At 46.9% G+C, this 26833-nt stretch overlaps 1 protein-coding gene across 8 annotated transcripts in view; it reads right to left on the bottom strand.

Annotated features, from left to right (window-relative positions):
* Nucleotides 1-8095: 8095 nt before the first annotated feature.
* Nucleotides 8096-26833, bottom strand: part of PC (pyruvate carboxylase) — a 129091-nt gene continuing 110353 nt past the window's right edge. For 7 of the 8 annotated variants that reach the window (XM_039319002.1, XM_039318998.1, XM_039319005.1 and 4 more), the window contains 9 exons: nucleotides 16047-16268; nucleotides 14276-14432; nucleotides 13645-13885; nucleotides 13068-13317; nucleotides 11738-11982; nucleotides 11049-11228; nucleotides 10504-10749; nucleotides 9477-9617; nucleotides 8879-9127 (listed from right to left, as the gene is read on the bottom strand). In XM_039319002.1, coding sequence (XP_039174936.1) covers nucleotides 8879-9127; nucleotides 9477-9617; nucleotides 10504-10749; nucleotides 11049-11228; nucleotides 11738-11982; nucleotides 13068-13317; nucleotides 13645-13885; nucleotides 14276-14432; nucleotides 16047-16268 — 1931 coding nt within the window. Of the gene's footprint in view, nucleotides 9128-9476; nucleotides 9618-10503; nucleotides 10750-11048; nucleotides 11229-11737; nucleotides 11983-13067; nucleotides 13318-13644; nucleotides 13886-14275; nucleotides 14433-16046; nucleotides 16269-26833 lie in introns of all 8 variants that reach the window. The other variant, XM_039319006.1, reaches the window with a different exon arrangement.

Here is a 26833-nt window from a genome sequence, read left to right as displayed (position 1 = left end):
GTTCTATTTTGTTTTTGGTACCTGAAAGAGCCTTGCTGGAATTACTTCCCTAGCTTGAAAAGGCAGCTTCTACATTTTCTGGAAAGAAAGGCGTTCTATAAAAATAGAACAAAATTTTAAACACTATATTTATTTTTATATTTTGGGGGGTACAGAAAAATTTTTTTTTTCCTTTTCCTCTTTTTCTAAGAACTGTACTATCATCCTATGATGGAAGATTATTTCTTTTTCACATTATACTTTAAAAGATAGAAAAAGGGAAATGGTGTTTGGAAAAGACCTTTTTTAATTTACTGAGGACATCTAGTGGTAAAAACTTAATACTGCAACTTCTGGTTATTTGGTTTGAAAATAGCTGACCTTCAAAACACGTTTGAAGAGGAAAGATAAGCTGGGTAACTGTGGGAACTGTGGGGGTGGATACTGCCTAAATTATATCAAATATAGCCTCCACAAAAAAGAAAAAAGAGACTTTTTTAATCACTATTAAAATGGAGCAACCTCATTCACAATTAAACTGTACACTTATATTGGAAAAGATCTATGAGGCTACTGCAGAAATATGTGCTACAATGAAAAAGTTTACTACAGAACTAAGATCCAGAAATTTCACTTCAAATGTTCAAATGGATGTCCAGGCTACATCGGACTAGGGTATAAATCAAAACATACTAGAAGAGGAATCAACAGAGATAAAAGAGGAACTTATTCTATCTTACAAACCTTCCATCTGCAACTTAGAGGAACAGAAGAAGCAAAGATTGAGATTTCAAACTACAAAGCAACAACGCTTCAAGGAGGAGAGAAATAGACGTCTAATGCAGAGGATGGGATTTCTATTATTTCAAAGGCTACTGCAAGCAACAAAGATAGATCTACTGGCTGAAAGAGATGCGTCCCTATGGAAACCTGTTGGAACAGGAAAAAAGCCACAATTAGACTGAAAAGAGAAATTTAAAATTGTGTAATGGATTAAAAGGCAATGTTGGATTTATGGTTTGTTTTATGATTTAGAGTTAGAAGCAAGAAAAATTATAAACATATATATATGAGGGTGATTTTTAGAACAGATATTTTAAATAGATTAAGAATACTTTTTGGAATAATAGATATATTTTGATGAAAATTATGTATTGGAATTGAAAAAATGTTAGATTGGGATGGTTTTAATAATTAATGGAGTGTTTTCACTTAGATGTGGTATTTTGTACAATAACTTAGATGTGAAGGTATAATAATCAATTGGATGAAATTTGAAGTTTGTGTAATGAATTGAACTGAAGGTTTAAAATTATTTTTTAACTAAGATAGCTATTGTGTAATGGAAGAAGAAATAAATGAAATTGGTGATAAAAGGAGGGATGAGAGAAATTAAGAACTACATCTGGAAGGGATACCTGAATTGATAACTTGATTTAAAGTTAAATTTGATTTTGGTAATTGTAAACTGATAAAGTTTTAAAACAGGTTTAGTAGTAATAGAAATTTAATTTAGAAATGGAATATTTTAAATGTATTATGTTATTTGAGGGAAATAGAGAGGAAACAGTGAATGTATTGTTGAGTTGTTTATTTATGTTTTTACTTTTTAATGTCTGATTACCCAAACACCACGGTGTGTCCTGAGTACTTTTTCTTAAAAAGTAAAAAAACCAATAAAATATTTTCTTAAAAAAAGAATCTTCTTTACAAAAAGCCTCCATTTTGTTTATTCCCAGCTTGAACTGGACCCTGATGGATTTTTCTTTCAACAGGTGCATCCACTGTCCTGCAGAGGAGTGGCTACTACAGCCCCACACAATGTGATGCTGATCTGGGATCAAGAAATGCAACATGAAACATTCCTGATGGTGGGAAAATAGAATATCTGCTATTAAAATAATACCACCTTGATCAATCTTATCTTTTCTACTTGTTCATCCAACAAAATATTTTCTTGCTTAAATGTTTTTACTCCCAGACCAGCATTAAAGAGACCTTCTTTAAGAAATCTTTGTTTTCAACAACTCAAGGGAATTCTGATCACCCCTGGCATCTGTTCAAGTTGCTCTACAAATCATAGGAGGAGAGAAGAGAGCAACCACTTGACAAACGCCCAAGGGGGAGTGCGGGGAGAGGAACACTCGGGATTTCTTAAAGGCAATCAGCAAGTCCTGTAAGGTGCAATTAATTTAACCCTGAAGTCAACAGGCATTCCCATTTCATATTCCCAACAGCCTCAAACCTTTGCCTGCTTCTTCTGCCATCCTTCATTTCCTTCCTCTTTGCAGTTCTGTCTTTCCCCCTTGTCTTCTGCCATTGGGCCCTCCTTCTGTTGCCTTTGAAGGCCAAGATATGTGTTTGACTACAGTACAGGCACTTTCATCAATGGTCCCAGCATTATGTGACCGCTTTCACCAATGTTCCTTCTGCTTCCTTCTTCACTACATCTCCCCTGCTGGCTCACACTGAATCAGACATAATCCAAGTTTTTTTTGTGATCATCTACCTTCTGAAAGTTATATGCAATTTGTTGGAAAGACCATGCTTGGTAAAATTTGTCTCCCAATACGGTTTGCAACAATTTAAGACAGTTGATGCCTCCGAAAAAATCTGTTTACTTTTGGAAAGCATTATTCACATCTTCCTTGATTGGGTGGCAACATCAAAAACATAATTCCAGCTTTTGTTCATCCTTCCCTTTCTATTGACCTGGATATTCTCTAAAATATTCTCCACTTCGATTTTTTAGCAAACGTGAATGCTTTTATTGCAATGTCTCCATTTATGTTGCTTCTGTTTTTCCCCCAAGCAACTGTACTGTTGGGTAGTGCTATTTCATCCCATCAGTTATATTTTATCTCTTAAATCATATTAAAAATATTGAGCTTCCTGAGATGGCATTTGAATATCAGGCAGTGTATCTTATGTATTCTGATTTAACATATATATTATGTTATTGCCTTTTTATCAGCTGCTGGGACTCCATTTCCGATTGCAGTGGAATATAAATTTGATAAATTTTGCCTGTTTTGAACCATATGTCTGTCTACCTCTTATTACTCTGTGTACCGCCTGTCCATCTTATGATTTAATATTCTTCCACATTTTTTCCCATTGGGGAGATTAAGATGTCCTTTTCATTACATCCTTCTGCCCCAGGCAAGTGTTTGCCGAAATTCATTCCTTCCAGTGTCCACAAAATTCAGTTTGCAGTCAGTCCTCCTCATCCATCTCACTGTGCTCTGTCCAATTACACTTTCTGGTAGGCACGACGAGACTTCCTATTTTCCAAGAAATTTCAGGCAAGACCGAGGACTGTGCCCACAGGCCTGTGTCTCCTGTGCAGGAAAAGGATTCCTACCAGGAGTTTCCTCCTGACCTCCTCCTGGCCCAGCCCTCGAGGCAGCCACCAATCCCTCACCGGGAGATAATCCCTCAACTGAGCATTGGTCACCCAGGCAAGAGGGGAAGCTCTCCAGCAGCAGCTCTCCTACTTAGAGCAGCATCACCCTCTGTGGGCACTCCAGCTCCTGGCAGCCACAATGGCCAAGGCGGTGTCTTTCTCTGGTGTGTGTTGCCTTTTGGCCCTTCTTTGGGGACAGCCGAGCATTGGACATCAGCAGCCGTGGCCCTTCTCAGAGTCCAATGACTTCTCTGGCTTCTGGAATAAGATGAGGGACGATGCAATCATCTACCAGGCTACCATCATGTACCACCAAGCCATGAGTCACTTGAACAAGGAGCACAACTGCACCTACCTCTCGGTACCTGGAGAAAAGGTCCACGTCCAGTTGATGGTAAGGGGAAAGGGGCAGAATGGATTTTCTTTGGCGTTCGGTCAGGTTTTTCTCATTCTATTCATGTTTGCTTGCAAAACTACAAGGAATTTTGCCTTATGATTTTGCTCATGCTTTTTAGTACTAACATCCTCCATTGCCCCCCCCCCCGTACTCTTCAGTTTTCCTCTTCTAGAACTCAATGGTAGTACTTTAATATCTAAGAGTTTACCTTATTTGGCCTTTTAAAGCCCTTTTTATCATTTTAAACAATGTCTGTGTTTCAAAGTGAGGAGTCCTGTTGCCACTTTTCCTTCACTCACTGGCCACAGGACGGAAGCGGCTCTCACTGGTCACTTTTTCTCCCTTACAGCAGAATCTTCCTTGCTCAATGCCCTTTCGCCCTCCTTAGAACTGCTACTGTCATAAAGGAATAGGTTTTTTTTTAAAAAAAGTACTCTGTAGCCTGCTTTTTGGTTCCAGGAAAATATTATCTAACTAAATTTTTAAAAAGCAAGTTAAACACTGCTACACCTGTTACTTTGAAAATTCTGGTGCAAATTCTGTAACATTCAAGACTCACTAGAGTCCCAGATGCCATGCACAATCCTCAAGCTGGTCAGGATCTCTACCAAGCCCTCTGAAGGAACATTAGGGTCACGCGGTGGGGGGGTGGGGGCAACAGAGAGTTTACCAGGTAACTTTTCTGACTGTATTTCAGAGCACGCATGGGAAAATTTACCACTTCAGAACCATTCTGATGAAGGTTACGTGCCCTCCGGGTGAGAAAAGACCAAATCACAAGAACTGCCAGATGGTTCCTGGATCACCGGTGAGGAAAGGGCTTTCATGCCCTGTTTTTTAGGATGGGCTTTATGGAGATATTCCTAGTTCCTAGCACAGCTGAAATCTGGGCAGGCTGGAGGTAGCCCAGTCACGGTGGTGTGTGTGTGTGTGTGTGTGTGTGTGTGTGTGTGTGAGGGGGGGGGAAGTAGAGTGGGATTTGGGCCTTTGGGACTTCCAGCCAATATAGAACACCTTCAGCAGAAAGATGAGTGGGACTGCCACCCCCATCGCCTGCAGAGCTCCCCTCTGCCGCCCTGGCACCAACAGTTTTCAGCTGGGCAGAGGTGCCAAAGCCAGAGGAAGCCAAACTCTTCTTTGAAGAGCTGCACTGCCTTAAAGGCCGAGGTGAGGAAAAGCGGGGGCAGGCTCCCAATGCATGTCCCTCCTGCCCTCCATCCATCTGGGGGCCTATGCTGCCCCACTTGTGGCCCCTGCAGCCCCCCTCCTTTCTCCAGCTGCTCCAGGATGATTGCTCTGTGGAGGAGGGGCTGCCTCCACCTGGCACATGCCACCAGCCCTTTGGCTGCTGCGCCCAGTCACTGGCATCAGGATGAGAAATGGACTGCCAGCTTCCCATAAAATACAGAGCAACGTAGGAAGCCTGGATGTAATGGAGATGCAGAAAAGGAGGGAGGGAAGTCGAGATTTTGGGGAAGATGAAGGCCAACTTCCATGCAAGAGCTCTGCAAGCTCGTGTCTGTTTTATTCCTTTTATGCCTGTAGAAATATTTGTGCTACTTGGACTTGGCAACCTTCCCTGCTTTCAACATCCATAAAGTAAGAGTAAAAAGTTGCGAGGAGTATCGGGCCACCCCAAGTCCTCCTGTCATCACACCTGAAGAAGAACCTGAGAAAGAAGAGGGCACTCCGTACATGTGAAGAGAGCGGCTCCCCACCTCCTCCTCTAGGTTGAGGGCCACACGGTGGACCCCCAGCCCAGCAATCCCTGCCCCCACATGGGTGCCCATGAAATGAAAATTCAATAACGTTGAATGTTTAAAAATGGAATAATTCAAAATCTCATGAGTGGCAAAATGCTCTCCTTCGTTCTTATTCATGCTTTGCTTATAACTCCCTCCCGTCATGGAGCCTCCTCACTTTATTGTACCCTTTTTTTGAACTCAGCATTCCTCAGTGGTAGACAAAACTAGTTTCCACATCCTGCCCCAACTGTGAATAGACTAAAGTAGATATTTAGTGTTGATTGCCTATATTGCTAGAATCTGGCCAGACGGCCTGCCTTCCCTTGGGAAATGACAGACCTCGGGGTTCAACCTCAGAGTTCCCCCCCCCATGGACTCTAAGCCAGTGATGGCGAACCTTTTAGAGACCGAATGCCCCAAAACCACCCTGCCCCCACCCTGCCCGCCACCCTATGCCCCGCCTGCCCACAGGGCCACCCACTGCTTCCACGGCCTGCCACAGCAGATCACCAAGGTGGCCACACCCTCCATCGCTCCCTGCAGCATCATCTGTGCATGATGGAGCACGAGGGCGGAGTCTTGTCCCTGCTACCCGGCTGCCATATCCTTGGCTGCGCTGCTCTGCACGGGCCGTGCCTGGGGGCGACTCTCCTCCAAGGCCGCTGGTGAGGAGGGGGCTATGGGGGGAGGCAGGGCTGGGGCGATGGCACGTGTGCCCACAGAGAGAGCTCTAAGTGCCGCCCCTGGCATGCGTGCCATAGGTTCGCCACCACTGCTCTAAGCTGAAACGTCTCTTTACTCCCCCCCCCCCCTTTCAGCCGGCAATTCCACCACACTGGCATAAAGCCACAAGAAGGAAAGAAATCTGAAGAGGTCAATGAAGTGCATATAACAGGGGAAAAGGGAGGTTCGGCAGAAACAGAGGAAGGGCGCAGAACTAAAAAAATGCAATGGTCATCTCCAGAAGCTGTAGGACCTGCATCAGGAAGAAAGACTATAGCTCAAATGCACTGAGATTTGCAATAACATCAAAAACAACAACAAAAAAGCGTTTGGAGGCTCATTAGAAGAAAAAAAGGGGTTGTAGAACTTTGCAAGGAGAAAGTAGTAAGAATGCAGGGCTCCTATTTTACATTTGTGTCATGAGGCCATCCCATGCCCCTGGGGAAAGAGGGAGTAGGGGAGGTGAGAGAGATGATTTAAGCAAATTCAGGTCTTCAGGGCCAGACATCCCAGGATCCTGAAGGAACTAGCAGAGAAGTCCTGGAAGAGCTCTTATCTTCGAAAAACAGCAGCAGACAACAAAGTGCACAAACCTATCCTGTGCAAAATCCTCAAGCATGTTTGACAGCATGTTTGTCAGCACTCTGATAGGAAGAACTGGTCACAAGAGTGCAGCCTGGGTTGGTGGCAGATAATGCTAGGCGGTCCTTTCTTCTTTTTCAGTGAAGATCCTAGCTTAGAAGATCCCTTTGCAGGCTAGATCGGAGCTCTCAAGTGGGCTGCAGAGGACTTTGTCCTGGGCTGGGGTCTTCCACACCTTTACCAATGACTTGCATGAGACATTTATCCTGTGTGCAGATGACACAAAGCTGGAAGAGATGGCTAGTATTCTAGATGATAAAGAAAAGAAAGATCTGGGCAGGCCCGAGCAGGGGGCCGAAATGAACACCAGGTCCCAAGAAGAAAGGCCCAGTTCTGCATTTATCTAGGAAATAGAAAGGCATAAAAACAGGATGGGGGAGGGGGAGGCCTGGCTTGCCAGGGGCACCTATGACTTTGGCCCTGAAAGAAATCCTGCCAGAACTCCCAGGGACCCTGTTTGGGGAATCTGGCCTGATCCTTGCCTATGGTCTCTTGACCCAGCCCAGGATTCTCCTCCCGTCTGTGGCTCAGGGTGGTTATGGTCGCTGCTCCACCCTGGCCTACACTCCCTCCAGCAACAGCAGCTATGGGTCAGAACGTCTGCCCTTGCGTGGCACCCAAGTAAAGAGGTAGCTTTCTCTTAGGCAACTAGCCCAGCTTGGTGCTGGCTCAGCTGAAATGGTGAGATGCCACAGGGATGCTCCGGAAAGAAAAGGGTGGAGAGGCATGGGAAGGTGTTTCTAGCAACTAGAAAGAGAGCCAAGGAGAAAGCCAGCAGCAAACAGGTATCCTCCCAGCAGAGAGAGGTAAGGCTCAGGCATTGAAAATGTTACAAACACGTCTTTTACACACACCCCCAACCTTATAGAAGTATCCTCAGTCTCTAAGGGCCAAGCCCCACAGCCCTCTTCCTCCACTGGCCTTCCCTCCTGGCCCTCGCAGTGGACATCCAGATGGCCAAAGCGATCCATGGCTCTTCCGGGATGACAGTGGGAGGACAGCTCCTTGTCCAGCACCATTGTAATTCTGAACAGTTGCTGAACAAGCGCAGGCTAAGCCTGGGCCCCTCTTCCTTTTCTTAATGTTTTCTGCTGGGCAATTTCCCTGCTATTCGTACGCAGTTTATAAGCTGGCTGGCTGGCTGAAGCAGCAGAGTGAACACACATCAAGGAATGCATACAAGAACACAGGACAAGAGGCAGAGCCGTTTCATTTTGTTTCATTTCTTTCAAGGGCTTCCACTAAAAGTGTTCCCTCATTTTGCCCAACTGTCCATCCACGATTCTCAGGCCCAGCCCAGATGATTGGTCCAATAATTGGCAGCAGGAAAATCATGATTTGGTTGCACTGCCTCCTCCAGTGGTGGAAGAAGGGATGGCAGCCTCTCGGCACACCCCAAAGCAGCCCTTGAGTCCAAGCTTAGCTGGCTTTTACATCACAAAGCGGCTGCCCGGGATTTAAACTTGGGCACAGCCACCTTCCTCGGTTTGGCAACTGAAACAGAAAGGACAAGGAGGATGGATGAGGGGCTCTCCCCTTCTAGAAAAAAAAGCTGACATTGGGCAAAAATTATCCTCAAGAGGAGAAGAGGACAGGAAGGAGGAAGGCAGAAGTGGCAGCTGTGGAGGAGGATCCCCCCACCCGCCCACCCAGGACAGAAGTGGCCCCTTCTTCTACCAAACCGGCTCACAGCCTCCAGAAAACGGGGCCGCAAGAGAGATGGGGGGGGGGAGGCTTCTGTGCAGTTCTTTCTTATTGGCTCCTTTTCTCTCTGCTAGAAGGAGGAAGGACACAAGTGTCACCATACCCGGGGAGGGGAAACAATGGGGTCCCCCATCCTTCTAAAGCCCAGTCCTGCTCCTCCCCTGGAGGAGGGGAGGGGAAGTCCAGTGATAAAAGCTGGGAAACATGCTTTGAGGGCATCTTGGCAGCTCTAGGGGTTCCTCAGAAGGAGCCACGACTTTTGAGGTCCCTGGGACGAGACGGCTACTCAATCTCCAGGATCAGATCATCCCCTTCTAAGCTCATCTCAAGCTTGACATAAATTTTCTGGACCGTGCCTGTCATGGGCGAGTTGACCACGGTCTCCATCTTCATGGCACTCAAGACGCAGAGTGGGTGTCCCTTCTCAACCTGCGCTCCTTCTTTCACTTTGATGTCAATGACTTTCCCTGGCATGGGAGCTCCCACTTGGCCTTTGACGTCCTTCAGGGCTTTGGGGTGGAAGTGCATCTCCTGGCAAGGCAAGGCAAGGCAAGGTTAAGAGGGGGGAGGGCACCCACGGCTTCCTTCCATCGCTTCCTGCCCAAGACAGAGTGCCGGGGGGTTGGTGGAGACAGAGGATGGAGGGGGCGGGCGCTCACTGGAAATTATTTGCTGAATTGGGTGACAATAGCAGAACATGTTGTGGCTACTACTAGCATTAGTAATTAAGCTAAATATCATTTATGAATAAAAGATGTATTTTAAATGCCAGTGATTTTAAAGAAGATGAATAGCCCTGTAAAGCAAAATCCAATCTACAGGGATTGAATTAATTAAGACCCCAACCCTGCCCTGCCTCCCCACCTGCCTCTTTCTTTACCTTCATGGCCTTGGCATCCTTGACCAGGATGGAGCGCAGCTGCCCGTTCAGTTCAAAGAAGACTTCCCTCTGGCCAGTCCGGTTGAGGTCTCCCAGGGCTAAGGCCTTGATGTGCAGCGTCTTCCCCCGTTCCAGCTCCACCTGCGAGGGCATCGGGGAGGGAAAAGAGAGTGAGAGGTGGGTCCTCAGGCACTCAAAGGCAGCACCACTAAGATTCTGGATGACCGAGTCTTGTGCGAGGCTCAGAGCATCACACAAGCAAAGGGGGGATGATGTTGTCTCGTTTGGGGGATGAAATATCTGCAAGGAAACCACCAAGCTCAGAGAGCAGCCAGGATCCTCCAAGATCCCCTCCCTCCGCTGTGCTTCCAGGTTAACAAATGGTGGTCTGGGCTGCTGGGTGATTCAGTGCAGTTTTCCATTACAGCCTGGGGGCTCCGCAAAGGGTCTGCTTCCTTCCCACCCTCTGCCCCTTTCAGTAATCAGAGGGAAACTGCGTCAGCTTGCCCTGCTGTGGCTTCTGGGTCACCAAGCGACAGTCTCCTTCTGTAATCTCCCCAGTTATTTATTTCTACTTTGAGAAAGTGGATTTCATCCTAGATCTCCCCCTGCTGTTTTAAGGGGTGTTACTTATTATCTGCATCTGTAATCCTATCACTGAAGAGTTTTCCATCTTAGTCACTTTTTAAAAGCGTATGCAATAAGGAGGCGGGTCACATGAGCTACCAAGTGCAACTGCAGAAAAAAAGGTAAGGGTGGAGGCAGCACAGCGCACAACCAGGAGCAAATTTGGGCTCCACCTGTCCCTAAGAGGCATCCCCACAAAGAGGCCCAACCTGGGTTTGTGGGGTATGCAGGCAAACCACCGGGAGTTGCATGGGAGGGGGGAGGGTTGAATGAATGAATAAAATGCCACGTTTGGTGCTCCTTCTAGAACAGACTAACCCCGCACTGACCCACATCCTTCCCATTCCTGGGAAGGGCATTTTGACCAAATATTTGATGCTTCCTGTGCTCTGGGCCTCACCTCAAACTCCTCGGCTATTTTGGGCCCCTCTAGGAAGAGCCGTGTATTGAGACATTCAACGGGCCCAAAGGTGGCTGTGAAGTCCTTGAAGTCACCGAAGACTTTGGGGTACATGGCGGCAGACAGGACGTCTTCGGGGGTGATCTCTTCATGCTTTTCGCACAATTCCTGCTCCAACTTTGTGAAGTCCAGAGGAGGCAGGGAGGCCCCGGGGCGGCCCTCCACACGGGGCAGATCTTTCAGCACCTAGGAAAGGTCAAAGGGCTCAGCCACTCCCACAAAGCAGGAATCGAGGTGGGGCTGGGGGTTTCTTAGGTTTCAACCATGCCAGAAGGCCGTTTAGCAGCATTTCTCTCCAAGAACAGTTCGGCCAAGAATGGGACAATCTGCTCCATGTCTCTGATGGGCAGGCACCCCAAAATGCAACGAACAGGCCCCTCATACCAAATCCTCGGTATGAAGTTAAGACAAGAAAACTGCGGGTTTACTCCCCTCCCCACAATTTCTCTGGGCTCCTTGCGGGAAAGACAGGCCCTGCTTCCTACCTTGGAGCGGAAAGGCTCTGGGAAGCCTCCATAGGGGATGCCGATGTAGCCTTGCAGGAACTCCACCACGGACTGGGGGAAGGAGAGCTCGTCTGCTTGAGCTTCCACGTCTTGCTGCGTCAGGTTGTTCTGGACCATGAACTGAGCCAGGTCACCCACGATCTTCGAGGAGGGTGTCACCTGCACAGAGCGGCAAGAGGGAACTCCCTGAGAGGGGCAGCGCCAGGGAGGGCCCACGGGCAGGGGCCTCTCCCAGGAGCATCTTAGAGCCATTGAGGCACAAAGCCAGACCAGGGGAAGGGGTCCTTCAGCGGACAGGGTGAGGCCATCTGGTCAAGGGCCCAGCTGGAGGTAGGGAATCCAACGGTTACAGCCACTACTGCCTTTTCTTGGAACAAAGTATGTGCTCAGAAAAATCAGATCTCGCTCCGGCAAGCTTTGGCTCCAGCATTGGCCATGAAAGCCACTTTCTCCAGGGATGGCACAGAAAATTTGTCTGAGCTGCTTGTGGCCTTTAGCGACCTTTGACCTCAAAACTGGCAACTCTTGAGGAGGCCTGGAGCCGCCGGCTAAACAGGTCATTCCTCAAAGACCAGGAAACTTTTTGAGAGCTGCCTTGCCACCCAAGTCTGTGAGGTCCACCCTGTCGCCGGGGGGGAGGGGGAGAGGATTGGGGCGGGCAGACTGACCTTGATGAGGTCGCCAAGCAGCTTGTTGGCCTCCACGTAGGCTTTCTTCACCTCCTTGAACTTGTGACCTAGCCCCATGCTGTGGGCCTGGAAGTGCAGGTTGGTGTACTGCCCGCCGGGGATCTCGTTCTCGTAGACATCTGCGTTGCCAGACTTCATGGTGGCCGTGCAGTCAAAGGCCGCATAGAGGCCCCGAGCCACCTCCCAGTATTCGCTGTAGTCAAAGACTTTTTCCATCTGGATGCCTGGGGGGGAGGGGGAGAAAGAGTCCTTCCCATCAGCTCAGAGCAGGGGGCAGCCCTGCCACCCACTGTCTACTCTCTGTTGGAGGGCAGGCCTGAGCCCAGCTCCATTTCCAGACAGAACCAGCCAGCTAAATAAACCTTCTTTCCACGTTGATATGACCAGATCTGAGTCAGGGCGAGTCTTCAGAAACACAGTGCAGTGACCACAACATTCAGGATTTCCTCAAGGAGCTGCAGGGCCCGGAGCCTGGTGACAGATGTTCCCTCGCCTGCCCCCATTCGTGTCCTCCTGCCAGGGGGTGGCGCTTTTGGCCTGGCTGTTGCTTCGCTTTGGGACAAGTGCCGGACAGGCCCAGCTGCAAATCCTGTCCTGAATGACCCCGTGGACCCTGGGTTAGTCCCTCGCTCTCTCTGCTCAACCTGCCTCACAGGGTGGTTGTAGCGATAAAATAGGGGAGGGTCTCTGATTTGATGTCTGGGGAGCCCCCCTGTCCTTTTGGGAAATCAAAGGAAGCCCAGCTCGCCAAAGGACCAGAAGCCCAGGTAGCTCAGCAAAGAGCCACAAAGCTGCAAGGAAGCTGCTTGTGAGGGCAGGCATGGAGAACAGGGGCTCCACAAGAGAATCCTAGAGGCGGGAGGGGCCCTTGAGGCCATGGAGTCCAGCCCCCTCCCAGTTGTCTGCCTGCCGCTTCTTTTCCACTCACGCCTCAGACCTCAAGGGTTGGCAGGCTGGCCCTAAGCCTTCCGAGGGCAAGGACAGCCCTGGCTGGAAGCCGATTGTTTCACCTCCTGCCTCTTCTTTCTGCTGCTGTTTTTGTGGGCTCTTCTATAATTTAGATTTTAAAGGTTGTTATAAATTTTGTGGGTTTATTTGGACTGATCAGTCCCAATTCCTTAAATGTACAGATATTTTTTATTTCTTTGTGGGATTACAATTTTATAATTGCTTAAAGCAGCTCGGGGGGGGGGGCTGCATACTTTCTCCTGCTGCAACCCCAGGCCAGATGGGCCAAATCCTGGCTGCAGACTGGTCTGGGCCGCCCTTTGTGGGGCAGATGAGAACCCCTTCTGTTCCCCCTTCAGACCTGTGTCGTGCTCTGTGCCACGGGTACACGCCACCATCGCACCCATGCTTGGTTGGGAAGTCATGCCTGACATGGCATCCACTGCAACGTCCACAATGTCAGCCCCAGCAGCAGCACAAGCCAACATGGAAGCCACGCCAGCGCCCGAAGTGTCGTGGGTGTGAATGTGAAGTGGGACGTCGGGGAAGTGCTTGCGCAGTGCCCCCACGAGCATAGAGGAGGCCTGTGGCTTCAAGACCCCGGCCATGTCCTGAAAGAGAAAGGAGCAAAGGCTGCAGGTGAGGAGGAGGAGGAGGAGAAGGGGGGAGGAAGGGAGGGAGGGAAAAGGCACAGCTGCAGAGGTGACAGATCCCCTGAAGCTGAGGGGCGGGAGGGGGCATCAGCTTCCCTTCTGAAGCCAGGCCAGCAGGAGGAGGAGGAGGAGGAGGAGGAAGAGGGGGAGGAGGAGAACCCTTGGGTTCTCTCATTTCAGCCACAAGTTCTAGGAAGCCATCAGGAAGAATGGAAATGGGTTCCCACTCGGACCAGGGCAGAATGGAAGCATGGAGGCAACGCCTTCCCCCTCCTCCCTCCCTACCTTGATGGCCAAGATGTGAGTCCCGGCTTTGATCAGCTCTTCTGCAAGGCTAACATAGTAATCCAAGGTGTACTTGGTCCGTCTGGGGTCAGCCACATCCCCAGTGTAGGAGATGGCGGCCTCCACCACACCCCCGGCCTGCCCGGCTGCCTCCATCCCCAGCAGCATATTAGGGAGGTAATTGAGGGAATCAAAGACGCGGAAGATGTCCATCCCATTCTCTTTGGCCATCTGGCAGAACCTGCGATGGGGATAGAGAGAAGGCCCTGAGCCAAGGCCGGCCGCCCGCCTGCCCCTGTGCCCAACCCGGGGCTCTGCTTGACGGCCTGCCCTGGAGGGAGGGAAGGAGGGAGGGAGGGAGCAGACTGTCTGAAGGCAGAAAAAGTTCAGCAAGGCTATCAGGTTAAGGTGGAAAGCTGCAATTGGGCTTTTCCTCCAAGTACGATAAAGGTGACTGGACTTCCAGGAAGGGACAAAGGAACATAAAGGATTTAAGCAAGCAAAAACAAAAGCTTAGCTTTCTGAGCATAAAATGTGTAACTCGCAAAATAAAGATCAGAGAGGCAGGGCCAGTTCTGAGAAAGATGAGAAGGCACCTGGAAACAGCCCAGCGAAGCTGCACACCACCTACTTGAAGACGGAGTTGTCCGGGTAGTTGGTGTAGCCCACCGCATTCGCCCCTCTCAGCAGCATCTGGAATGGGATGTTGGGGATGAGCTCACGCAGCTCCTGCAGCCGGCGCCATGGGCACTCGTACAGGAAGCGCATGGCAACATCAAAGGTGGCACCTGGAAGGGCGGGAGAGGAGCATCAGCAAGAGCTCTCCTGCACTCATCCGAAATCCTGGAGCTGGGCTCCTTGGGAGTGTACTCCCAGACTTGATTGTCAGAAAGAAAAATACACAAGGGAATGCAGAGTGTGTTTTCTTTAATAGCAACTCCAAAACTCAGGGTTCTCAGCTGGCACAGCAGCAAGTCTGATGACCGGTCCTTGGTCAAGTGGTCTGGCTCTGGGCTCCGTTGGAGCCATGGAGCCAAGTTCAACTCTCTTGTCCACCAGCAACATCCATCCCTTCTTAAAGCTCTTAATTCCATGAGTTCTATACTCCGCAGATCCCCATGCTGGGGAGCCTAACGTGGCCAAATTCAAGGATCAACCCAGCAGGGAGATTTGCAGCCCACTCATTCCAAAACAGCCTCTCCTCAAGTCTTGCAGATATATCACCGACCTAAGAAAAGAATCAGATCCACATGGAAAGGATCTGGATGGACAATCTGACCTTGTGGTGTAGAGTTGGTGAATATGAAAGGATGGTGAAGATACAGATTTAATAAGGATGAAGGGACCACATGTAGGTCATTATATAAATAGCAATTTTACTGCAATAAGGGCGACAAAACAAACATTTCCATCTGTAAATAACTGGTCTGGCAGCTTGTTCAAGGTGGCCCAGTCTCTCCTCTCCTTTATCCATCTGTTGGATAAAGTCACTCCGAAGAGATCTGTCCCAAGCTGGGCCTTGATTGTAAATGTCCCATGGAGTTGACTGGAAAACCTGCTAGTCTTGAGGAGCTGGACAGGATTATTAGAGTTGTAAATGGGGTCACTTAAAAGTCCATGTTGCTTATGATTGGACCAGAACTATTGCAAGATGATGTGTGGTAGGATCCACCTGGAAGTGATGCATCCTTGAGGGATGACTGCTGGTTCATGCCCTCCTCAAGAAACCATCACTGGAACAATTTTTAGTTGGTCTCCAAGTTACCGGTTTTAGGGAAGGTTGTCGAGAAGATGGTTGGTAGCCCTCTGGGGGCTGGAAATGAGGACATTAAGTTGTGGTGAGTCTCCTTTCTCCAAAACCACTCCAGGCAGTTGGTAGCAGGCAAAAGGTCTGGCTCTTGCCCCACCTGGCAGTTTGTCAGTGCTCTGCACCCTCCCCATTAAGTTCTACCTGACATTGCTGGGTGAGGAATTATGGACCATCAGGGAGATGGTCAGCACAGCTATACATTCTAATAGTAGAGAAAACACGTAGCTCAGGATTAGGGACTGGTAGGTCTGGTACCACAGAACTAATAATTTTGTTTTTTTATTTACTCTTCTGATTTGCTGTTTTGACCATTTAAAATACTTCTCTAAGCTTGCTGTCTTCCTTCAGACTCACAGTTCTATTACTTGTATGTGGTGATTATTTGCAGGCAGGATAAACCTGCCCATTTACTTCAGATCTGAGTTGCTGCCTTTATTGTGAGCCCCTGTTTGCAAAATCCAACTCAGAACTCACATGGGCAGCCCCACCTCAGCCAGCCATCAACCTGGCAGCCGGAAACTCCCTCACCAGCCTCCTCACAGGAGCTCTCAGATTTCCCAGGAGGCCCTGAGGACCCTGGCCGCTCTCTCACCTCCCCAGTTCTCGATGCTGAAGAGCCTGTTGAAGTTCTGGGCTACGAAGGGGGAGATCTTCTTCAGGTCGTGGGTGCGAACACGAGTGGCCAGCAGTGACTGGTGAGCATCTCGGAAGGTGGTGTCCATTAAAAGCAGGCCCTGGTGCTGGCGAATGGCCTTGGCAAAGCCTGCAGGGCCCTCACTGAGGAGGACATCCCGGAAGCCGATGGGAGGCTGACCTGTTGCAGAAAAAGGGTTGCACTGCATGCAAAGCACAGAAAGGGGTAATGAAAATCTTTCTCCCATCTCTAGAACAGGGAGCCCAGCGGATTCTTATCTAAGAGTTTTAAAACAAACGAACACCCCTCCTCATACTGGTTTGCAGTTTGAGTCTTCGTTTTAGCTCCACTAAAACAGCCTGGAGGCAAAGCTTAAGGAAACTAAGTTTCATTCACAAAACCGGACTTGGCTAAAAAACATCTCCAAATAGACAGCAGAATAGAGCAAGAACTGAAATTATTATGCAGGCTGGGGTCAAATCAGGAAAACAAAACTCTTAGGATTTACATTTCCCCTATGCCTTCAAGGCTAGTCATGATCCCACATGCCACAAAAGAGAATCTCGCAACAACAATTAAAATACTGTATCCAATATAAAGAACATAGAAGGAATACATTTTCATACAAATGCCAATATACCAATAACAAAGAACCCAGAAACATACAAAAACTCACTAACTCACAACCTCAATTTCCCAGCTGCACCCAAGAACGCATGCTGTTGTTACTGTTGTTACATGTTGTTACTGGGCCAACAAACTGAAACCTCCTGCCTCGAACTTATTTTTCCTTTGTCTGCATCTCTTTCCTGACTTGGAATAAGGCACAGACCAGATTTAACTTCCAAAACTCATAAAGAACTTTTCTAAATGTGTTAATTGATCTACAGTATTCTCAAGATGTCGTTGCCATCATATCCTTAGCCCAAAGTCCTTAAGCTGCTGAATGAGGTCCCCAGGAAGCTTCAGTGTTTTGTGAAGAGGCTGGTTGGGCCTAGGGATCTGCTCCTCCCCACCCGCTTTCTAACCTAGCCCGCAAGAGAGACCGGCACTGAGATTCTGCCAAGTGGAGCCAGCAGGTGGGACCTCAAGCTAGCACCGATGATGTTATCCAGCTAGGTCATGAAACATCTGCAAGAAAACAACTGAGAGCACCAAGCCCCCCACAGTTCAACCCTGAGCCACAAATACTCTCTTTCATCGAATATCAATCTCCTAGAAAATTAATGTTTTCCAAGTAAATACCAGTCTTCCAGTCTTCCACACAAACAAAGAAAACAATTTAAAAAGGCAGATCAATGGGGATTAGGAGAGATGTTGGCTGAAGCAAGATCTCTTGAGCTGTCTACAAGCTCCCACTCTCTTGATAAGTTTTTTTTTTTAACATGGCTCTATCGATCTCCTAAAAGGCCACCTGTTTGATTAATATTCTGTAACGTAAGAATCTCAATATCCTATCCTCTCCCTGGACTTCTTTATGGTCATACTGACTTGGATATAAGAAGGACCAGACATCTGACAGATACAGACTAGATGGGCTAGCTAGCTGGAATTTTTTTTCTTTGGGTCCAGAATTATTGATCCAGCCAACTGGCGACAAAGGGGGGCCAAAGGGGGGGGTACTGTTGATCTACATGTGAGGCCCATCCAGAAGGACGAAATTATCCTCCCCACAAAAACCACTAAAACAACATCGGGAAACTAATAAAACTATTGGAGAAAAAATACATAATTTTTTTTATTAACCTATAATGTCTATGGAGATTCTCAGTCATCCAGATCATGGTTAGCCTAAAGGTGTTTTTCAGGAGGGAACTGGACTTTCTTGTTTTTCTTTGAAGATGTTTGTTTCTCATCCAAGAAGCTTCTTCAGCTCTGACCAGATCTTTTCATTCCCCACCATCTGGTCAGAGCTGTGGAAGCTTCTTGGATGAGAAGCAAAACGTCTTCAAAGAAAAACAAGAAAGTCCAGTTGCCTCCTGAAAAAGCAATGTACATATTTATATGTACAACTTGCAATGTTGTACATACTAAATAGTAATTTAATTATATAGCTATATTCTTTTAAAAAGAAAGAAGTTACATAATGAAGAAGGAAAAAAAAACTATTTAATTACTTAGGGGGGGAGGGAAAAGCAACCGAAAAAATGAAAAAGCAAAAGCAAAATCCATTCCAGGTTATTGTTCAGGTAGTCCAATCAGAATAGAGCTGGAAGGGACCTTGGAGGTCCAGAGGTCATCAACCTTTTGGGTACCAGGGACTAGTTCCGTAGAGAAAGGTTTTTCCACAGACTGGAGGGTGCGTGGTTTTGTGTGCTGCCCGCATCCCACGGATGGGGCTTTGCTTGTTTCTGTGGACCGGATGCTGGCATGCTGCGGCCCGGTACCGGTCCATCCCCCTGCTCAAAGCAGGAGCCCCTATACCATTTCAGACAAGTGACCATCCAGTCTCTTCTTAAAAATCTCCAGTGATGAAGCACCTACAACAGGGGTGTCAAACTTGCAACATCATGTGATGTGTCGCGGTGAATCGTGACTTTTTTGCCATTGCCGGCAATGGGATGGGCCATGACGCATCCAGCCCGCAGTTTGACACCCCTGACCTACAACTTCTGGAGGCCAGCTGTTCCACTGGTTAATTGTCCTCACTGTTAGCAAGATTCTCCTTAGTTCCAAGTTGCTTCTCTCCTTGATTAGTTTCCATCCATGGTTTTTTGTTCTGCCCTCTGGTGCTTTGGTAAATGTTGACCCCTCCTCTTTATGGCAACCTCTCAAATACTGTAATACTGCTATCATGACACCCCTATTCCTTCTTTTCTCTAGACTAGCCAAACCCAAATCCTGCAACTGTTCTTCATATGTTTTAGTCTCCAGGCCTCTAATCATTTTAGTTGCTCTTCTCTGAACTTTTTCCAAAGTCTCAACATCTTTTTCGTAACACGGTGACCAAAACTGGACGCATTATTCCAGATGTGGTCTTACTAAGGCTTTATAAAATGGTACTAATACTTCACATATTTTGATTCTATGCCTCTGTTTATACAATCAAGGATTGCATTAGCATTTTTGGGTGCTGCCGCGTACTGCTGGCTCATAAGTCAAGTGATCGTCCACTGGGACTCCAAGGTCCCTCTCACAGTTACGGTTTTTGAGCCAGTTTTTGCATAATCTGTACTTGAACCTTCGGTTTTTCCTGCCTAAATGTAAAACCTGGCTTTTCTGCACATTAAATATCATTTTGTTGGATAGGGCCCATTGTTCAAGTCTGTCAAGATCTTTTTGGATCCTGAGCTCATCTTCTGGGGTGTTGGCTATTCCTGCCAGTTTAGTGTCATCCACAAATTCGATGAGTTTCCCTTCTACTCCCTCATCTAAGTCATTTATGAAGATATTGAAGAGTGCTGGGCCTAAGACAGAACCTTGTGGTACCCCACTGCTTGCTTCCCTTTGTGTGGATGTAGTGCTGTTGAGGACTACTCATTGAGTATGGTTTGTCAGCCAGTTAAAAATTACTTCCTTGCCATCTTCTCTCTTAAGTGGACCTACTGTTTCCTTGACTTTTTTCTTGTTATTTATATGTTGAAAGAATTTTTTTTTAATTATCTTTGACTTTTCTTGCAAGTTTTTGTTTATTCTGAGCCTTTGTCAGGTCCCCTTTTGGGGTGCCCTGCCATTCTTGTGGAGGGGGGAACATTCTTTGCATGCTTTTGCAGTAACTGCATGGGAATTAAGGAGGGGGATCATCTTCAGAGTTGGGATGAACTTTCTCCCAGTCAGTTCCAGTCTGACTCCAAGGTTGCTGCGCCCTGAGGATGACCTGTTATCTATTTTGTACCTCAGCACTCTCCAAACATCCTTGTAGTGGACTGTTCAAGGGGGCTGGGTGGACTTTTCAAGTGGGAGGAATAACTTTGTGCTTTGTGCGGGAATGTTAGATTCCACTTGGCTTTACTGCAGCCACTGTCTTTTCAGTAAAAGTTCTTTTGATTAACCACCTCAGGAGTCGTACTTTCCTGAGGGGGACAGTTGGACATTAAGTTGAATCTGCAATAGTGGTCAACCCAGAGAGGCACCTACTGTACCTCTACCATGGGGACCGTGCAAGGAATTTCGGCCACAAGGCAGTGACCAAGAAGAAGCTGAATGCTGTGGGGAAGCCTCTGCCAAGGCTAACCTTGGAGTGGACCTCTCGGAATGAACGGAAGAGGTCACCAGCCTGAGAGATTCATCGAAGCCGAGGTGGTCCATTGATGTTGGAAAGAAAGATGACTGGGAAGGAAGGACTAAAGGAGTGACCCTCATCTGAGGCAGCTGATGATGAGAATGGCAAGTGGAACTGGAAGAGGTTGGATATGGAGAGGAAGGTGGTGAAGTCGATCAAGCCATGCACACCACGATGGGAGCATTTCAAAGCCTCAAAGCGTGTGAGACCCTAACCAGGATGACCTCTGGGGATGCTCGCCAAACCTGAGAGGAGGAGATGGCAGGAGAGCCTCCCCATTAGACACACTGGCAGGAGTCTCAGCAACCCTTGCTGGGGCAGCAGCAACTGCTGGGCCAATGCAGAGGGGTCCCACCAGAGCCACTGCACCAGGAGGGTGACAGAGCCACAGGCCCACAAAGAAGGAAAGCCCCACCGCTGGGTGTGTGATTCAATGGGGACTCCCAGCAACTGGGATTTTTCCTGGCTCACCTTCTAACCTACATGCAGGAGTATGGGCCAGACATCCTGACCGAAGGTGCCAAAGTGAGGTGTGTCTTCTTGGCACTGATGGGGCAGCCGCTCACTGGATGGTGACTCTCCACAGCGCAAAAGCCCAGAAGCCAGATTCCCAGCATGCTGGGAATTTCTGGTGGGGGTCTGTGGCTGTGCTGTTGAGCCAGACATCTAGCCACAATAAATGCGGGTGCAGAGTGACATACTATTTTTTCAAATCTCAAAGATGCTTTTTCATGAGACAACTGGACTTTCTTGTTCTTGTTTTTTTTTTTTTTTTTTGAAGATGTTTCGTTTCTCATCCAAGAAGCTTCTTCAGCTCATACAATAATTTTTTTGGATAAGAAGCAAAATATCTTGAAAAAAAATCAAGAAAGTCCAGTTGCCTCATGAAAAAGCACCTTTAGGATAACTATGACCTGAATGACTGAGAATCTCCATAGACATTTTTTTCGTATATCCACATTGGATGGCATCACTGAACTGGCTGGTTGGCACTTGGAGGCTGGACTGCAACAAGGTGAAGAAGCATCTGGGGTGAAATTTTCTTTGAGAAACATCAGTTGTTTAAGAAAGGGGTGAGGGGGTGAGGATGCTAAAAAAATAACCTCAGAAACAACAAAAGAAGAAAAAATAGATATTGAAAGAAACAGCTGATAAATCTTGGAAATTATTCTGTCACATCTGTAATTAAACTATTTTATTTGTACTTCTTAAAAAAGTCTTCTATTTTCTCAGCTCCAGGAAATTGCTGGCTCTTCCCAGATCTCCTTACAAAAACTACCAGAGAATTGAATATCATCTTGGAGGCTGTTAATAAGATTTTAACCTCCTTACTTCATTCTCTTAATACCTGTCTTAGGTTGGGGAGTAGCCACTAACAAAGAAATATTGTGATGCAAATCTGGAGTCAAATATAATTAAAATGAACCTTGCTGATCTGCAAATTATGTAGCTGTATTATAACTGTGTCCCCTGTGCCCCTCATTTTGGGGGGCTCCATTTAGCTATAAAATATTTAACAGGTATAAACATCTGCTTGTGTGGTATTTTTTGCAGGAAAAGGCCAGACCTAGAGATAGACAGGAAAGCATTCTCTCTCTTTTTCAGGTGTCCTTTTCAAGCCGAGGTGGCGCAGCAGTTAGAGTGCAGTACTGCAGGCCACTTTAGCTGACTGTTCAGCAGGTCACCGGCTCAAGGTTGACTCAGCCTTCCATCCTTCCGGGGTAGGTAAAATGAGGACCCAGATTGTTGGGGGCAATGTAAATATATATATATATATATATATATATATATATATATATATATATATATATATATATATATATATATATATATATATTTGTGTGTGTGTAGGTCTTTGGTTGTTCGGGTTTTCTCCCACGTAAAATTGGAAGTGTCTTGGCGACGTTTCGACGAAGTCCCATTCGTCATCTTCAGGCTGGTGCTTTCAGCTTCGTGCCTCGAGCAGCAATGTGTGGTCTTAGCTGTTTCTTCCTTTTAACTGCCAGTGGGGGTATGAACTGATTGGGTGGGAGCTTGGCTGTGTTCTGATTGGGTGGAGGTGTGTTCTGATTGGTTAGGGGCGTGGCTGTGCTCTGATTGGCTGGGGGGTTGGCTGTGCTCTGATTGGCTGGGGGGTTGGCTGTGCTCTGATTGGCTGGGGGAGTGTTCTGTTTGGTTGTGCTCAGGTTAGTCTGAGTTGCAGAGGGATTCAAGATTTGGGCTGCCCTGCCATTCCTTGGCTTCGCGTTCGTGGTCGTGCTTCCTCTTCATGGAGGGTGTCAGTTTGCTTCATGTATGGATTGGGGGGGTTTAAAGTGGCTAATGATGCAGCTGTGGTCTGGCTTCTGGTTTGTGGTCGTGCCTCATAGTCAGTGTGGCTTTGGGTTTGTTTTTTGCGTGGATGTTTGGTGGTGACCTCCTGTGTGGTTTTTGTGAGTGTGGGTCTGGTATCATTTTTTGTGTTAGGGAGTCGTTTGTCAATGAGGGCGGGTTTCCAAATGGGAAACCAAATGGGACTTCGTCGAAACGTCGCCAAGACACTTCCAATTTTACGTGGGAGAAAACCCGAACAACCAAAGACCTACATACAAATACCCACGAAAACCTCAGAAAACATATATATATATATATATATATTATATATATATATATATATATCTATATATATAATATATATATATATATATATATATATATAGGTCTTTGGTTGTTCGGGTTTTCTCCCGCGTAAAATTGGAAGTGTCTTGGCAACGTTTCGACGAAGTCACATTCGTCATCTTCAGGCTGGTGTTTTTAGCTTCTTGCTTTGAGCAGCAATGTGTGGTTTTAGCTGTTTCTTCCTTTTAACTGCCAGTGAGGGTATGAACTGATTGGATGGGAGCTTGGCTGTGTTCTGATTGGGTGGAGGTGTGTTCTGAATGGTTAGGGGCTTGGCTGTGCTCTGATTGGCTGGGGGAGTGTTCTGTTTGGTTGTGCTCAGGTTAGTCTGAGTTGCAGAGGGGTTTAAGATTTTGGGGTTAGGGAGTCGTTTGTCAATAAGGGCAGGTTTCCAAATGGCTGGTAGGCGGGAGGTATCATCTCGCTTGTTCATGCTGTGTGGGCGTTTTTCTATCTCGATGGCTTCTCTGATTATTCTGTTATTAAAATGTTCACTTTTGGCAATGGTTCTGGTATTTTTAAAGTCAATTTCGTGTCCTGTGGCTTTAAGGTGTTGGACCAGGGAAGATGTTGGTTCCTCTTTTTTGACTGAGTTCTTATGTTCTTCAATGCGTGCACTTATTCTTCTGTTGGTTTGTCCGATGTATGTGGTGGGACAAGTGGTGCATGGGATTTCGTATACTCCTTGATTTTCTAATTCAATTTTATCTTTGGGGTTTCTAAGGATGGTGGATATTTTTCTGTTTGTGCAGAATGCTGTTTTGATGTTGTGTTTATGAAGGATCTTACTGATTCTGTCTGTGGTGCCTTTTATGTATGGGAGGAGGGCTTTGCCGTTTTCTTGTTCTTTGTCTTGGATTTTGGTGGGGGTTTCTTTTTGGATTAGGTTTGTAATCTTATTTCTATGGAATCCATTGGATGTTAGTACATTGGTGAGAGTGTGTAGTTCGGGTTTTAGGTGTTGTTCGTCAGCTAAGCGTTTTGTTCTGGAGATGAGTGTCTTGGCTACAGAGTTGATCTGTGCTGGGTGGTGGTGTGAGAGAGCGTGCAGATAGCGGTTTGTGTGTGTTTTCTTCTGGTAGATGGTGTGTCCTAGGGAGCCATTGGATTTCTTGTAGACTAAGACATCCAGGAAGGGAAGTTGGTTGTTAGCTTCTGTTTCCATGGTGAACTGTATTTTGGGGTGTAGGCTGTTGAGGTGTGTGAGGAAGTTGTCCAGTTTTTCTTTCCCATGTGGCCAGATTATGAAGGTGTCGTCTACATATCTGAGCCAGAGTTTGGGTTTGTGATCCGATTTTTCTAGAGCTTGGGTTTCAAAGTGTTCCATGTAGAGGTTGCAATGACAGGTGAGAGGGGTGATCCCATGGGTGCTCCTTCTGTTTGTTTGTATTTTGTCCGTTATAGATGAAGTATGTGTTGGATAGGCAGTGGTTGGTCAGATCTAAGATGTGTTTGGGGGGTTATATTTGTTTTGAATAGCTGTCAAGGCTTCTTTGATAGGCACTTGGGTGAAGAGGGATATGACATCGAAGCTCACTAGTAGGTCGCTGGGGCTGTAAGCTTTGTTTCTTTATGATCTCTATAAACTGGAATGAGTTTTTTACGTGTGAGGTGATGGATTCTGCATAGGGCTGTAGTTGTTTGGCGAGAAATTTGGCTAGGTTTTGTAGAGGTGAGCCTATGGAGCTGACTATAGGTCTGAGTGGGGTTCCTTCTTTGTGTATCTTGGGGAGACCATAGAGTTTGGGGCATCTGGATGATTTCTCTCTGGGAATGATTCTTTGCTGGATCTCTTCGCTAATGGGGGAGGCTTTTATTTTGGATCTGGTGGTTTTTTCCAGGTAGGTGGTGGGATCTGTATTTAGGGGTTTGTATGTGGAGTCTTGGAGTAGGTTGGTTAATTTGGTTTGGTAGTCAGATGTGTTCATAACCACCGTGGCGTTGCCCTTGTCTGCTGGTAGGATTATTATGCTGGTGTCTTCTTTCAGGTTACGTAGTGCTGTCTGTTCCTCTTTGGGTAAGTTGCTTTTGGGTGGCTTGCTGGTGCAGAGGATGTTGGTGATTTTGAGTCTGATTCTGTTAGCGTCGTCGGGGTTGATTTTGGTCAGGCTGGTTTCAACTTCACATATAATGGTTTCAGTGGGGATGTGTTTGGGAGCGACTGCAAAGTTGAATCCTTTGGAAAGGACATTGGTTTCGGCTTTGGTGAGGATCCTATCTGAGATGTTATGCACTGTTTGTTTCATGTGTGGCTGTGAGGAGGAGGGGTTTGTTTCTGGCGTTCTTGTAGTCTTCGGAGTTTGTTGGTGTGTGTATCTGTCTTGAGGGTGGTCTGTGTTTCGGCTCTCCAGACGGCGAGTTGTTTGGATTTGTCCCAAAGTGCGGGGTGGATCTTGTTGCTGAGTTTGAGGTGGAGTGTGAGGAGATCTTTGTTAATTCGGTCTAGGAGGAATCTTTTTGTGTGAAGTTCATTTCTGATTAGGGCCAATTCTGTTCTTTTCAGGATCCGTTTGGTGGCTGCAGAGTTGGAGTGGAATTTCAGTTGGAAACATGTGGGGATTAGATTTTGATCTCGGCAGTTACGTAGGAATGCGAGGTCACATAAAATGGAAGCTCTTTGGACTTCAAGTTTTTCATAGGTCCTGTCAGATGGTGGATTTCCTCCCCGTAGAGGTTCGATATTTGTTTTCTGAGGTTTTCGCGGGTATTTGTATATAGGTCTTTGGTTGTTCGGGTTTTCTCCCGCGTAAAATTGGAAGTGTCTTGGCAACGTTTCGACGAAGTCACATTCGTCATCTTCAGGCTGGTGTTTTTAGCTTCTTGCTTTGAGCAGCAATGTGTGGTTTTAGCTGTTTCTTCCTTTTAACTGCCAGTGAGGGTATGAACTGATTGGGTGGGAGCTTGGCTGTGTTCTGATTGGGTGGAGGTGTGTTCTGAATGGTTAGGGGCTTGGCTGTGCTCTGATTGGCTGGGGGAGTGTTCTGTTTGGTTGTGCTCAGGTTAGTCTGAGTTGCAGAGGGGTTTAAGATTTTGGGGTTAGGGAGTCGTTTGTCAATAAGGGCAGGTTTCCAAATGGCTGGTAGGCGGGAGGTATCATCTCGCTTGTTCATGCTGTGTGGGCGTTTTTCTATCTCGATGGCTTCTCTGATTATTCTGTTATTAAAATGTTCACTTTTGGCAATGGTTCTGGTATTTTTAAAGTCAATTTTTCGTGTCCTGTGGCTTTAAGGTGTTGGACCAGGGAAGATGTTGGTTCCTCTTTTTTGACTGAGTTCTTATGTTCTTCAATGCGTGCACTTATTCTTCTGTTGGTTTGTCCGATGTATGTGGTGGGACAAGTGGTGCATGGGATTTCGTATACTCCTTGATTTTCTAATTCAATTTTATCTTTGGGGTTTCTAAGGATGGTGGATATTTTTCTGTTTGTGCAGAATGCTGTTTTGATGTTGTGTTTATGGAGGATCTTACTGATTCTGTCTGTGGTGCTTTTTATGTATGGGAGGAGGGCTTTGCCGTTTTCTTGTTCTTTGTCTTGGATTTTAGTGGGGGTTTCTTTTTGGATTAGGTTTGTAATCTTATTTCTATGGAATCCATTGGATGTTAGTACATTGGTGAGAGTGTGTAGTTCGGGTTTTAGGTGTTGTTCGTCAGCTAAGCGTTTTGTTCTGGAGATGAGTGTCTTGGCTACAGAGTTGATCTGTGCTGGGTGGTGGTGTGAGAGAGCGTGCAGATAGCGGTTTGTGTGTGTTTTCTTCTGGTAGATGGTGTGTCCTAGGGAGCCATTGGATTTCTTGTAGACTAAGACATCCAGGAAGGGAAGTTGGTTGTTAGCTTCTGTTTCCATGGTGAACTGTATTTTGGGGTG

The sequence above is a fragment of the Crotalus tigris genome, unplaced genomic scaffold, assembly GCF_016545835.1.
Source record: "Crotalus tigris isolate CLP2741 ecotype Arizona unplaced genomic scaffold, ASM1654583v1 scf7180000021817.203328, whole genome shotgun sequence".
NCBI classification, from domain to species: Eukaryota; Metazoa; Chordata; class Lepidosauria; order Squamata; family Viperidae; genus Crotalus; species Crotalus tigris.
Note: the sequence above shows the minus strand (reverse complement) of the source record. Positions and strands in the feature narration are given on the sequence as shown.